The 15,858-nt window shown below is 49.4% G+C and overlaps 1 protein-coding gene across 2 annotated transcripts in view; it reads left to right on the plus strand.

The window, feature by feature from the left end:
* The window catches only part of LOC126517640 (uncharacterized), a 258,981-nt gene that overhangs the window by 1,579 nt on the left and 241,544 nt on the right, over positions 1-15,858 (plus strand). For both annotated transcript variants that reach the window (XM_050167440.3, XM_055064479.2), the window contains exon 2: positions 425-579. In XM_050167440.3, coding sequence (XP_050023397.2) covers positions 425-579 — 155 coding nt within the window. The remainder of the gene's footprint in view (positions 1-424; positions 580-15,858) is intronic.

Here is a 15,858-nt window from a genome sequence, read left to right on the forward strand (position 1 = left end):
CTGTAATGCCCTATGTGCCACGCGTTGATGCCTTCAAATTTTTCTTTCTTGTGGAAACTATAGTCGATTGGAACAAACTTGATGCAGATGTATTTATTGAAACGCACACAACTCAATCATTTGAGCGTAAACTGTCATGTGTTTGCTGAATGCATTGTTTGTTGATTGCGGAACTGGTGTTACGTGTTTGAGGAAAATTCTTTTGCCCCACCCCTGTAACAGCCCGCAAGGGCTAACAGTATTACAAATAAATAAATAAATAAAAAGTCACGCAGTGGACGCAGTGCAGGAACCCCTACAAAATGTAGGCGACTGACTGCCGTCTCTCGAACGATTATCGGTACCTTCACACGATGCGTGACTATGAGGTGATGGAGGTGCCACTTCTAAATGGCTGCCACACTGGCAACATATTTTAATGCAGGCGCCACGTTCAGGCTGGCCACAGAGCTCGAAGGTGTTCCGGCCAAAGAGGCTATCATGTCCGCCCTCTTACACCAACAGGGACAGTTCACGGGCGGAGTCAGCAGTAGCGCCATGTTCCGACCCGGAAAGCGCTACGTGCTAAGCGCGCAACAGGTACGTCAAATCCTTTGGGATCGGCTCTGAAACCTCACTATAAGTAGCTTAATTGTAAACATTGCACCGGGCTGGCACACACTGCGGGCTTCGCGACCCAAGCAGTAATTTCATCAATAAACAATGAAGGTTAACCAACCTGCGGACCAATATGCGGGCGTAAAACGCGCCAAAGAGCAGCATGTAAACATTTTCCTTATTTACGCTCTCTATTTGTCACCTCTTTGAGAGCCGAAACTCATAAAGAAGAATATCGGCAAGTTCGGAATTGCTGATTTCATCAATTTCACGTAGGACTGGAAAGCCTTACGAAAAATACCGAGGAGTTCCATCGAGAACTAGGTCATATGAAAACCGAGAATGAGCGACGTCGCATAAAAAATGAAGACTTGAGTAAACAACTGGGAATCTACGTGAAAAACTAGAATATGAATAGCACGCAAAAAAGATGAACCTTGATGTAAACGGGTATACTCTAATCCAGAATGAGGACGTGAAACCATGAAGAAAATTGCGGACCGCTTGGGCTGTAAAGTGCACAAAGAATGAAATTTTCTGGATAAGGCTCTGTGGCAACTGGCTACGCGCTCAACCTTCACGTCAGCATTGTATGGGCATGCTCCCGGAATTCGTTTCACGCTTGCATCACATTCAGAGAGTTGAAGTGTTTGTTTATAGATTTGTTTCATTTCAGTAAAGGTTTGAGTTCACAGTTCAGCGTCTGTCCTGTCGATTGCTTTGCTCTTGTCCCTGTCTGTATTGCGCTATTTACTCAATAAGAAGATATACTAAACAAGGCCAAATATCAGACAGGGACGACATTGACGCCGCACATTGCGTGCAGTTAACAGGTAAGAAGAAATCGCACCTCGTTGGAAGTTTCAACCCATTGAAACAAACGTTTTTTGCCAATGAGCACCGTTGCACTGAAAACGAAATTGTTCTGAGCAAAATGCGAAGGGTTGGGTGAGAGTGGAAATTTATTTGTTAATATTCGAATGAGGAAAACAGAGCAATCACGTTAAATGTGTTGGAGATCTGCAGCAAGTAAGTTTTGTTTAATAAACGGCTACAATTCGCTTTCTGTCACCATAATGACATCCTTCTTAAAATATAGAAATGAAAATAGAAAATACAATTAAATTTGTTAACAGTAATGGTAACTCCAGAGTTAGTTGTGCTGGCAACACTGTCCAAGTAGACAAAGATGGCTGTGACATCCACGTTCGCGGCCGCTCTCTCGATTGGTGATGTGCTCACGTTTGTCGTTTCTGGTGTCGAATCGAGGTTTTTCGTCGAATCCAAAATGGTTTTTGTTGCCGATCACCTAATACAGATCGGCCTCAAGGTTTCCGGCGATGAAACCGCGGAGATAGTCCCGCTGTGCGTGCAAACGTCCAGCTTGCCCAGCGAGCCGCATCAGATTTTCTCAATTGCGAAGAGCCATTCGAGCTATCCGTAGGTTAAAGAAAGGAGGTTGTGCATAGCCAGCCTCTTCGAAAGGTGCAAGCACTTGTTCGAGGCGTTGCTTCGTGGTACAGGTACGATATATGCCTGTTTTTTACCTTCATAGGTAAATTCACGCTGCGACTCGTGTTGTACTACATCTCATATACCATCTCGCAATATATAGGCAGTAATTTCTGCTGTTCTTTTCAGAAGCTAAGTACAGATATTCCGCACAGACAGAACGAGGCTAAAAATTGTAATGTTACCTTATCAGTGTGTCTGAGGATAAAAACAAATGATAGTTACGTTTGTTGGTCACGTCCACGGAGGAAGACATTTAGGAGGTGAAACTCCCGTCAGCGCGAACGAGCGCGCGCGACCAGATAAGGTCACAATTGTATGCGCCGACGTAGCCGTATGCAGTGGCGGCGCCATGCGGCGCGTAGAAGCCGCAACGAAAAAACAAAAAACAAAAAAAATTGGAAGACGCTTAAGCTTCGCCTTCTAGAGTGGAACGCGACAGCGTTCCCGTCGACCCGCCAAGGGGTGTAAAGACAATGGGCTACGGCGCAGCGATCACTTACGAGGCGCCCCGCATCGGACGCGGTGAGCGTCGAGCCACGGAGCGTTCGGTGCGGCAACCACCTCCGCCCCCGGTCCAGATCGCATTCCCAACAAACTCCTCCGAAATCTTGATGCCCCTTCGGTCGTAGCCCTCACTTCGTTCCTGAATGAGTGCTGGCGCTCCGGCAACCTCCCCCAGTCGTGGAAACACGCTCGCGTGGCTTTCATCCCGAAGCCGGGCAAGAAACTCATAATCGAGAACCTCCGGCCCATCTCACTCACTTCGTGCGTCGGCAAGCTCATGGAGCACGTCGTCCTAGCTCGCTTGCAAACGTACACAGACGCTCACCACCTCCTTCCCCACGCCATGATTGGTCTCCGCCCCCACTTCTCCACACAAGACGTCCTCTTGCAACTCCACCACGACCTTCTCGATCCGCCCACCTTCTCGGACACTCTGCTTAGCCTCGACCTTCACAAGGCGTTCGACAACGTCTCCCATTTGGCTATTCTTACCGAACTCGCCACCATCAACCCCGGCTCTCGCACCTACCACTACATTCGCTCCTTCCTCACGGCCCGCACGGCCGAAATCATCGTGGGAGATCTCTCGTCTCCCACGTATGCGCTTGGATCTCGTGGTACCTACCCCTCAGGGCGCCGTCTTGTCGCCTTTTCTTTTATGCGAAGCATACTAGCCGCACAACCACGCTCTTCCTTGCTGCGCCGCGCGCGGCCGCGTAGCTACCATATGACGTCATAACAGCTGCAAAAGCGGAGGCTCAACTCGTGCGCTCGCTTGCGGCCGCGTAGCTACATAGCCGGGTCTCAGCTCGTGCGCTCGCCTGCATGAGTTGTTTCTTCGTCTAGCCGAACCAAATATAGCCAAGCAACAGCAGTTCACCAGGCTAAACAGTGCTTCAACAACTAAAATAAAGGCTAGTATGCTTCGCATCCTGGGCTTAACCTTAGCTAAGCCACAGCCATTTTTTTTAATCTCGCCCTTCGCTCACTTCCCGACAAGCTCGACCGTATCCCCGATCTCAAACACACCCTGTACGCGGACGACGTAACTCCTTGGGTTACGTCTGGCTCCGACGGGCACATTGAGCAGACGTTGCGACGCGCAACTTACGTCATCACAAGTCACGTGCACGCGGCCGTTCTCGCTTGCTCGGCGGCCAAATCCGCCCTCCTCCTCATGCGGCCCCCCGACCAGCGTCGCCACAAGACGCCTCACCCCACCAACACGATTCACGCCAATTCCACTCCCGTTCCCGTCGTCTCGCATCTCCGGGTGCTCGGGCTGATAGTACAGTCAAACCGCCATAATGCTCACACCATCGACCAGCTCTCGCTTTCGGTTCAGCAAACCGCGCGCATGCTCGCTCGTGTCCGAGCGCGGCGCATCGGCATGCGCGAACACGATCTCCTCCGTCTAGCGACGCTTTTGTCGTTTCCCGTCTCACGTACGGCCTTCCTTATATTGGTCTTCTCAGATCGGAACGCGACAAGGCCGACGTCCTCATCCGCCGTGCATACAAGACTGCTCTCGGCCTTCCCCCCAACGCGTCCACGGCGCGTCTCCTCCGTCTGGGAGTCCACAACACGCTCGACGAACTGATCGAAGCTCACCGCACCGCTCAGGTGCAACGCCTTCATCGTTCGCCGACCGGTCGCTACATCCTCTCTTCCATCGGTCATGACACGTCTTCTCACCCGCCAGACCTGGTCTCACTACCTCATGCTCTTCGGGCAGCCTTTTCCATCAAGCCGCTACCCAAGAATATGCTCGCGGGACACCACGACGCCCGTCGCCAAGCCCGTGCGGCCATGCTTCACGCCAAGTACGCCGACCACCCGGCCATCGCCTACGTGGATGCGGCCCGATACGCCTCGCCCGGGGACGCCTTCGCAGTCGTCTCCGTCTTGCCCTCCTCGGCACCCTCGGCACCCTCGGGGCCGACAATCACGGCCGCCACCTTTCGAACGCCCTACGTCGTCGAGGCTGAGGAGGCGGCCATCGCTTTAGCCGCCACGTCGACGGACGCCAGCGTCATACTCTCCGACTCCAAGCACGCCATCTCCAATTTTGCCCGAGGTCTCGTCTCGCCTACCACCTTACGGCTCCTTCGCCCACTTCTACTGGAGGACGAATCGTGTCACATTGAACTGGTCTGGGTCCCCGCCCACTCGGGTCACACTGGCAACGAGTCGGCTCACCAACACGCTCGAGGATTCGTCGACCGAGTGGTGAGCCCCTCCACGTCGGACGCCCCGGTGCCGGAGCCCCTGGTCACCTACCACGACATTAGCCAGCACTATCGCCTCGAACGGTACGCCTACGCACCCCCACATGGCAGTCTTCCCAAGCGGTCCGAGATCGCCTGGCGTCGCCTCCAGACCCGCACCTTTCCGTGCCCCCTAGTGTATTCGCACATCCACCCTGGTGTCATTGATCCACGCTGCTGCCTGTGCGGCGACGTCGCCTCCTTAAACCACATCCGCTGGGGCTGTCCGGAAGACCCCCCGCCCGCCGACCTCGTCTCGCCACCCCCCACCGACGAACAATGGGAGGCCCTTCTCTCCAGCACCGACCGAGACATCCAAACACGGGTCCTTTCACGAGCTGAAGCACAACATGGAAGCCTACGTAGCTTAGCCTCCCTTATCCCTTCTAATAATAAAGTTGATACTCACTCACTCACTCACTCGGCGCGGCAACGAAACGTGCGCCTGAGCAAGCGGAACGAACCAAAGAACTCGGTGTCTCGGAGCCCCGGGGAAACGATGCACGCCAGCCAAACATCGTGATCGGCACGGGCAGAGAGATAGACAGATAGTGATCTAAAGAATGGAAGGACGCTTGATTCTGCAACCCGTGAGGAAGCAAGGAGAAACGTCGTCAGGGGAGAGGAGTCCGGGACGCGACGCGCCTCGCACCTGTCCCGCACAACCCCAATGCGCGCGTGGCGCACCACCTGTCGGGGCAGCACCGTACATTGAGAGGAGGGGGTCTTCTGTGTTTGCCGCAAGATGGCTCTGCGTGTGCGGAAAGCGCTGAAGAAATGTAGCGCAAGCGCACTTCGCTACTCATGTAACTGCGACTTCTGTAAGTTACATGTTCATAATTACCGATATACACCGCAGTATAACTTTCTACGGCTCGTTTCTAAGGCAACACCGCATTCACTAGAGGCGCTTTTGCACCACTTTGAAGCGTCGAACTCGTGGCTGAGTGGTAACGTCTCCGTATCACACTCCGGAGACCCTGGTTGGATTCCCACCCAGCCCATCTTGAAAGTTGTTTTTATTCATGAAGTGCCTGCCGGGATTTATCGCTCACGGCCAACGCCGCGGACGCCGACACCGACGCCGACGACACCGGCTTTTCTGCGACACGAGCTCCTTAACGCTGTCGCATTAAAATGCAGCGAGCGGGCAGGTGGTTCTGGCGCGCTCTCCGGTCACTTCCTCCGTGCCCTCAATAGAAGTCAGGCGTTCGCGGCCGAACGGGAGCAATACGCTCGACCATTTGCCCTGGCAACCGAAGCGGTGGTAATTCCTTTCCACGCCGCCAGGCGCCGCCAGCATGAGAGAGCCTCTAAAACCCCTTGATAATTAGAAAGTAGCGACACTCTCCTCCTCACGGCGCTTTCCTCCTCGATTCTCCTCGCCCGCCGGCTGCGCCCGGCGCGCTTTTCCTCCTGGGCTCCCGCGGACGGGCCGCAAGATTCTATGGAGGCATGTTATTTTGGGCCAGTTGCGCGGCCCAGTGGGGTTGAAAATTTTGAGAAATGCTAATAATAGCATCGGTAATGCTGGAGGCAACGTTTATGAGGAGGTTGGTTTTTTTTTAAAGCGATATGAACTGGGTATACCATTGTAAACGGAGCTTTGACGCGAGTTCTATACTCCACACAATTTTTCGGCCACGTGATCAGATGCTTTACTTCGTGCGTCTGATCTAGTATTGCTTGTGACACATCCCTTTGTGTGTGGCTTATTAAGCGAAATGCTTAGACCTGTTTCAAGGTGCCGTTCTGATCTACAGAAAATATCACGTGACCGAAGGAAGGCGGGAAGCGAACTAAAGCATGTGCAGCTGCGTTAAAAGATTATTAATGATTAGCAAAGTAATTATTGATTAGTGGTTGGATTAAGATGAATTCGGGTGTATTAGGGAGGATTAAGGTGATTAAAGTCGATGAAGGTGCATTAGGGTGGATTAAGGTGCATAAAGGAGGACTAGGTTGGATTAAGGTTGATGAAGGTGAATGAAGGTGCGCTGAGGTGCATTACGGACGATTATGGTGGATTAGGGTGGATTAAAGTGCAAGAAGAAAGATAAGGGTGGATTAAGCAGGAATAAGGTGCACTATAGCGGATTATCGTGGGCTAGGGTGAATTAAAGTGAATGAAGGAGGATTAGGGTGGATTGAGGTGGATTAGAGTGGACAAAGGTAAATTAATGTGGATTCGGGTGGATTAAGATGGACTAAGGGCGATAATTGTGGATTAGGGTGGACTAAATTGAATGATGGAGCATTAGGGTTGATTAAGGAGGATTAAAGTGCATTAAGGAGTACTTTCGTGGATTATGGATTATGAATGAAGGAGTATTAAGGTCGATGAATGTGGATTCGGTGGAATAATGTGCATTAGGAGGATTATGGTAGACTAACCGGTTTTAATACTCAATGAACCCTAATTCACCTTAGTCCACCCTAATCCACCTTACTGCTCCTTCATTCACCCTAATCCAGCTTAGTACTCCCAATCGACCTTAAAACAACCTAATCAACCTACATCGCCCCTAATGCACCTTAGCCTACCCTATACGGTCTTAATCCTGCTTTACCAACCCTAATCCATCATATTCGGCCTTAATCCTTCATCCACTTTAATCCTTATTCATGCGCGTCAATCCAACTTAATCCTCCTTAATAGTCCAAATCTACCTTGATACACCGTAATCCACCTTTATCAAACCTAATCTAGCTCGATGTCCGTAATCCACCTTAATCTATCCTAATCCAACCTAGTCGGTCTTAATCTTCCTTTATCAATGCTAATTCACCCTAATCCACATTATTCGACCTTATTCTTCCATTATACACCTTAATCCTCCCTAATCCTCGTTAATGCACCCTAATCTACCCTAATCGGTCTTAATACCCTTTCATCAACCCTTCACCCTAATCCACAATAATCTGCCTTAATCCACCTTCACCCACCTTAATATTTGTTCATGCACCTTAATCCTTCTTAATGCACTCTAATGCACCGTAATCTTGTTTAATACACTCTTAGCAACCTTAGTCCTCCCTAATCCACCTTGTGTCAATAACTAATGATTCATTAATTAACTTGGGTAATCATTCTCTTATACAGGGGTGGAGATCACCTCTGGCCTTACTTGGGTCACGTGATACTTCCAGTTTACAACGCGACCTTGAAACATACAGATCTAAAGGCTTTCGCCTTAAATGTTAAAAACAAGCTCGATGTTGACTAGCTAACGTTCATCACCTGCAATACCGGATATAATATACGGGTATAATTGCCACTAATTTTTTCAGGCGCAAAGCAGAATCTATAATGCTGCACTTCCGACTGAACACAACAATTAGCGACTTGCAAGGTGATGGAGCCGCCCCAGAATATTAAGCATTCTGAGGACAACCGCAACAATAACGCTGGTGAGCAGGCCGGAAGAATGAAAAAATAATGCAGCATTACGCGATGCTTTGCTACGAGCTATAAGAAAGACGCCTCAGCTCGCAAACAAAGCTGTTCTATGTCGGAACAAAGTTCTTTCGGCCAATGTCATGCAGCCACAGCCTCCTGCGCAAGCCGTCACCTTTCCTTGTGGTATCATAAAAATGGTATAACCATCTTGAGGCTTCTTGCTGCAGTTATATGCACAACAGCCTGGCGTAGCGCTAGCACCTAGAGCAGGAAACAGCGCACAACGTTCGCTACGCCGAGCTAAAGCGCCGAGCCAGCCGTGTTCAGGAGGAAAATGGCGCGAACGAAAAAGAAAAACACAAGCAAAACTCAAGATCCGCGCGTTTCCAAGGGCAACGGTAGGGAGACCAATCGTCGTGCAGAAAAACGAGGGCAAAACTGGTTGCCGCGGGGGGAACGCGCAAGGGGCGAGGAGGAGGCGAGGAGATCGCGCGGCGGCGGCAGAGTTCAAAGAGTGTCCCTTCTTTCAGATTATCAACGGACTTTAAGTGCCTCTCAAACCCCTTAAATTTCGTAAAGTAGAGCCACGCTTTGAAGAATGCCGCCTCCTCCTCGAGCGCTCTGGCCGAAGCCGACGCCGCGTCGCTATTGGCCTAATGGCATCACGTGGCCCCTTGCGCCGGCTTCGTTTGTTTACAGTCACGCTTCAGTGCCATTTTTGCTCGAGCAGCGGCGCTTGTTGGCGCCATTGCTTCCATTCCTATTCTGTGTTGTTTTGATATTGTGAACGCCTTGAAGGATGTTTTGTGGCAAGTGCGATGTCGCTTCACGTCATTTTCTGTGACCATGACCTGCTGCGCGTCCGGATGCCAATGTAGCTTTAGCAAAGGCAAGAATCTGTTCGCGTTACCGTCCGGTAAGCGCGACGGGTTAAGAAGAAAGACATGGCTTCACCGATTCGGGAGGGGAGAACTGCCGACCAACTTCCTCCGCGCGACTATGCGAGGTAAGTTTTGAGTCTCTCAGAGTATAGTATGTGCCAGGCTTCCGTATTGCGCTGCGGGTAATAATGTAGTAGATATTGCACAGTTCACTGTGCATGTAGTCATTTGTACGCACGCTTTAACACGATTTTTACGCAACGTCTGCTTTGTTTATATACGCACTACGTGGTCGTGTTAGTCATATCTGGTGCGCTTAATTGTTTTGTACGCCAACTGGCTTGAGTTCACGGGCACGCGAGGTTGCGTGCCATAACATGATTACGAAATTTTTAAAGGATTCAGCGCAGTCCTTTTAAGAAAATTTCGGTCTCGATCATGAAAGCGCCTCAGGAGAGCAACTCTCTGCATTTTGTGGTTACTTACTAGCCTTCTTCAGATAGAATAGCTTTGTTTGTCTCACTTGTTCGTGTTCCTCGTTGCCAGTCGCCCGGTGGATTTGCGATACAGAGGCACCGATGAAAAGCGTGCGTGCTCTCCCGAAACCGTGTTACGCGGTGCGTTCGTTGCCGAGCGACAGCATGATAGGTAATTGAGACGTGTGTGCTAATTCGCGTGAGCTTTAAAGTGTGCGAAGCTTCAGATGCGGTGGTGGAGCACTCGCAAAGAAAACGTGCTGTCGCCCGCCCGCTCCCTGGCTGATTTAGTCGCCGTTCGTGCTTAGTCGTTTGCTCGTTCGTTCGCACACTCGTTTAGTCGTTCGTTTAGTCGTTTGCTCGTTTGTTTAGTTCGCTTGCTCGTGCATTCCACTATTAGTTTCTACAGCCACTAGGCCTAATTGAGACGCGCTTGCTGTAGGACTCTTAGGCTGGTGTGTTTATTTACGCAATGAGACAATAAATGGTGCACACGGACTTTTGATTGCAAAGGCAAATCTGTAATGCATCTATGCTTAAGATAAACTGTTAACTTTCAACTCGAATGCCGTTTCATATCATTTTGACCTATAGATAAAACATTTCACTTGCCACAATTTCGGCCGCGTTATGGCGGGGGGATTCTTTGCGCGATCATGACTTCACTAATAAAGTCATGTCTCGCAAATGTTACTTCGGAGGGAGTGCAACCGTCCTTAGTACATTCAACTCAGTGCAACTCGATTCGCGACAAGTACGTCACTTAGTAAACGGACAAACCGACGCACAATGAAGTGTTATTAGTGATAAGTCATTAACCTGAAAAAAATTACTGACGCCCACAGTGGTCTTGTTTGAGATTGAGTCAAGCATTGTTATCGCGTTCCCGCTTCGCGCACGAATGCTAAAAACTTATTTTATTTTCTTGTGTACGCAGAGTCCCGACTCGATGATAGGCCGCGGTATTTCTCTCGACGTCGAGACACGAGAAACATAATAGCACCAGCGCCCACCTCTGAGCCTTTGCGCGCGCTTAGATTGGCAAGCACGCACGTTGGCGGCACTGTAGCTTGTAATACACTTTAGAACCTTCAGAGCAGTGATCTCCGTCAGCCTTTGTACGTCATAGCTGATACGCGCCGCGAATTCACATGGTAAGGCCGGCGCGGATTCTTTAGGCTGAGGGCTTGCTGAAGTCAAGATGTTGTCATTCGATCGTAAACGTGTTATTTACAACCATTCGCAACAAGATCTGACGACACGCCCTTGACAAATGTTGCGTACCTAATTGCAGGGCACGCGATACATTCGCAGTTGTCAACGCACAGCGTTAACGCTCCTTCATATACTTTTTTAGGAAATTGTTAAAAGAAAATGAAACAAAAGCTTCCGTTACTGAATTTGTATAACCATCAGACTAGAAATTCTATGCTGTACACGAAGTTACACGGAGCTGGAAAGCCAGCGTGAACGCCTAAAGAGCACTGCCTTGCTATGCGTGCATTGACTCTGCGAAAGATCGTTTGCTGCGCTCGAGCATCGTAGGCTGCGCCACGGTCTAGGAGGGAGCGTAAAAGAGAGGAGAAACGAGGAGGAGTGAAGGCGGAGAAGGAGAGTGTCACTACTTAACGAAGTTTAAGGGGTTTTAAGTGGCTCCGCGGACTTGTGACCTTGTCTGGTCGCCGCAAACAGCGGAGTTTCCACTCCTAAAGGTTCCTTGGTCCGGGCGCACCTTTCCTTTCATGCTTACCCAATACGTGTGATAAGATTGTCTGTGTACGATGACTGGCGCGTGTTTGCGCTCACAGTACGCAGTGTTCAAGGCAGGACCCGGGCTATCGCGAACACAGCGGACACCTGCCGCCCGTAGAAATTTCCCAAGCGCCGGTTAAGCCTGAAAAGAGAATAACACATTTGACCAAGTGGAGTCTCTGCCACCGGGCTTCCAAAGTAGAGCGATGGTTTTCTTTTGGGCAAGGTGACTTGTACTACGGTAAATGCAATGCAAACCGATTGCACCAGTTGTAAGAGAATTTAGCTGTGCGCACAGTACCAGAAAGCAAACTAGCCGTGCTGTACGCCGGTCAAACGCTCCCAAGCTATTTGCAGTTGCTTCGAAATTTCTTATGGGGAAATAAAGTGGCACTCACCGTGCTGAATAAAAAAGATCTACTGCTTGTGCCGCTAAACGGAAGTATGCAATGAAGACGATATGTCGCCTCGCGGCATGATTTGCATGATAATCGGCTTCAGACCTTCTGAAGCAGTTCTCATTCCTGCTACCGCGCCTGAAGACAAAATTACATTAACGAGAGTATGCCTGCTCCTAAAAACGTTAGTAACACTAATTCTGTGACAGAATACCATGCACAAGGAAAACCAAATGTAACCTAAGCTTACATCACTGTAATTTAATAAGTGACTGCCTATAAACAAATTTGACTCCGCGATTCGAGGCGACAGCAAGATGTTTAAAATAAATTTAAATAAAGGAATTGTCTACTCGCCGTGAAGAAAGAAGTCGACCCGATTGAAGTGTTTGGAAGAAACCAGCATAGTGTCAGTCACCTTTTCCTAATAAGGAAGCTTCTTATCCAAATCGCTATCCGATGCGCGTCGTCTGCTTCTTTTGGGAAAAGACGAAATCATATATTGTTGTCTTTCATTCACGATGAGACGCATAAGGACACGCAACAAAAGTATTTCGACATTAACGGAGAAAGTTGGGATGGTTGCTGTTGAGGCAGTTGCTGTGACGTAGTAGCTAGCGCGAACAAGACTAACGGAAAGAAAGGCGGGACAGGACAGAGCGCTGGACTTCAACTAACCAGCTTCATATAGAAAAACATGCAGATGCCACCGTATGCTTAAATAAATGCGACAGACGCATACACGAATGTTACACGTAGGAGGCAACCAAATGCGCGACAAAGCCGATAAGCGCCCACAGCAAGCCATTACAAAGTATTCACCAGGGGCCGACTTCACAAAGCGTTTCGTTTGTAAGTTCTGTTTTTCATTGGCTGACCGCCTTCGCTGGTAATATGTCCTACATCACTATTGGCTGACATGAACGCTTCTAGCGTAAGAACGCTTTGTGAATACGGGCCGAGGTTCTTATCGAGGTACAAAACTTCTTTATCAGTGAGTACCAGCGATGAATGTGTTATCGCTTACGCATTTATCAGCAGCTTTTGAAATGCAATACGCTTCAAATATTTCTCTACCTAACTGCCTAGCGAACCGTATGAGCAGATGCGTGTTATGAAAACACGGGGAACCTTTACGTGTACATCTGCGGAAGTGGTCAGCCAAGTGGCCAGGACCTGCTAGAGTGTTCTAGCGTTCCCGAGCTCCCTAAGCCGGTAATTCAGGCACCTGCCTGTTTGTCCAATATAGCACTTTCCACAGGGAAGTGGAATATTGTATACCCCCCCCCCCCCCCCCCCCATTGCAATTAACTAAGCAGGTGGCATGCTCCTTAAGGCATGTACCTTGACTCCCGGCGTTGTTTGCGAGGTTGCACATTCTTGCGAGCTTTAGTGGCACTGAGAAAACACCGCACTTGTTCGCCACCTCTTTTAGGCGGTGGGACACCCTGTACACCTATGGCACACCCACAGGGCGCCCACTGGGACGTGCGTCATTGCGCCGAGAGACTGCAGGTCAGCTTTTACTTCTTTAACGAGGCCCTCAGTGAATGACACCAAGGTGTCATTGGGATACCCGACCCTACGTAAACGGCTCGCTTGTTTCTCAACGCTGCAGGAAGCCTGGTGTACACAAGATTTAACCAGAGCAGCTCTCAGGCAGTTAATAGCTATGGCTGTTTTAACTAACTTAATGTGCGCCAAGCCGTAGACAGGCAAGTGCTTCTTGCTCCTAGGAGAGTACGTCCAACAAAGAAAGCTATCATTTAGAATCATACGAATATCTAAGAACTGTAGGTGACCATCGACCGGCCACTCATATGTGCACTTAAGTCCTACTGCACACTTTTTAAGAACACCCAGAACGTGTTAAACAGCATTGCCGCTTCCCGCAGGCTTCAAGCTTTTCAGCACAGGTACAAAGTGATCGACATAACCTAAAAGACTTGGCTGCAAAGTATTATCAAGTACCGAGAAAATTCGATTGTCAACAAGAGATAAAAGAAACGACTTAAAATAACCGCTATGCGCGAACCGCTGCACACACCATCTCATTGGAGAAATGTGTCTTTTTTCATTTTCGAGCTTCTGCGCGGCAGCACAAGGACGATTTGAGAACTACGAGGAATTCAGCGTATGCTTTGATAGCAGAGCCTCTCTCGCTTCAAGTCAGAACCGGGATCGACGGTTTCTCGGTGCGATCACAAAGTGGCGAGCGTTTACTTGGAGTCACGAATGCTCTTCAGGGGGCTGAGGTCATGTAGAAATGGTGCATACGTTTTCAATCAATTATGGGGTTATGCCTGCCAAAACCACTTTCTGATTATGACGCGCGCCGTAGTGGAGGACTCCGGAAATTTCGACCACCAGGGATTCTTTAACGTGCGCCTAAATCTAAGCACACGGGTCTTTTTCTATTTCGCCCCCATCGATATGCGGCCGCCGCGGCCGGGACTCGGTCCCGCGACCTCGTGCTCAGCAGCCCAACACCATAGCCACTGAGCAACCACGGCGGGTTATTGGCATCTTCAAGGGGGTACGGTAGCGCGATACAAAGACGGGACAAAAGAAGACACAAAGGGACACACACTTCTTTTGTCCCGTCTTTGATTCGCGCTGCCGTACTCTCCTTGAAGATGCATTACCAACAAGCCCACATTGCAACCCTCGTGAACTTTATTGGCATGCTTTACAATGTGCCTTGGTTTGTTTCCATAACAATGTATGGAATTCTGTTCTTTTTTCACTATTTTATTACTGCGTTCCCATTTGCTTTTCTTACAATTGCAACTGCTTTTAGTGGCTTTCAAATTTTCTAAGAATGTTGCAAAAGAAGTCATGTTGTACTTGTACAGACTGTGTATTTCTCTATTTTGTACTTGTATAATTACTATGGTATTCCTCCCCTCTGTCTTGCTTCATCACGAAGCCCGAGGGTATCACTATTAACTGAATGAATGAATGAATGAATGAATGAATGAATGAATGAATGAATGAATGAATGAATGAATGAATGAATGAACCGTGTAAACGCGCCTATTAGGCGAGGACCAAACAAAGGACAAGGCAAATGTAGACAAAGAAAGATACGTTTCCTATGTCCTTGTTCTTTTTTTTCCTCACATAGTATTCGCGTTTACAGGCTAGTAATGATGAAAAAAAAAATGCGAGGTCACCTAAACACTATTTATGAGTTGTGAATGCTAAAGCATTAATGTCGGACTAAACGCCGCTGAGCGGCCCTTCGAGTTATGCTCTGTCAGTGATGTTTTCCAGTTTTCCTTCGGAGTACGTAACAGAGTTTTGCGATTAAATTGGTGCAGGTTATTTTTTTTTTTTGGCGTTTCTACGTTAGCATATTGGCTGTAGACAGGAATCATTTGGACGATATTGCGGGGGATCAAGACGCCGCATGCCACCGACGTTCTGCACGAGGAGAGACTGAGGAAGCAGTGGCGGCCACCATGGCGGCAGGTACGCGCAGCAGCTAAGCCCCAGGGGTGCGAGATGCACACCGCTTCTGAGACCCAGACGGTGACACCCGCGCGCGCACACGTCACGCGACTGCCACGCCGACGACCACCCGTCGAGGCGCGCTGGTGACATTGCGTCACGGCGTTTCCCTCTCGCCTCACGCAACATCTGGGGCGCTACGCGAAAGACGCTGCGACTCGCCCGCTTTACTACGTCGAAGCGCGCTCGTGACAGGGCGTCGCAGCCAACGTGAATTTAGGTGCCCTTTCACTGCTACGGCTTTTTAGCTCAATGGGCAATTTTGTCCTTTCACATCGTTAATTCTCCCAACTAGCTTCGTTGAAGAAGTCTCGGTATGGCGCAACTAGTACGTAGAGACATATGAAGAACAAGACACACACACCTCTTACTTCAATCAAGGACTTTCCTTCCGGGAACAAAGAACAATTATAGCTTCCGCACTTCACGTCATGGACACGTGTCCACTCGCAGTTATAACTAAATGAGTGCTAACATTTGAAACACTGCTGAACAATCCATTCGCTACTATCACTAGTGCATGTGTAAGAAATCTCCTTTCTCTGACAGTGACAA

The sequence above is a fragment of the Dermacentor andersoni genome, chromosome 11 (assembly GCF_023375885.2).
Source record: "Dermacentor andersoni chromosome 11, qqDerAnde1_hic_scaffold, whole genome shotgun sequence".
Taxonomy (NCBI): Eukaryota; Metazoa; Arthropoda; class Arachnida; order Ixodida; family Ixodidae; genus Dermacentor; species Dermacentor andersoni.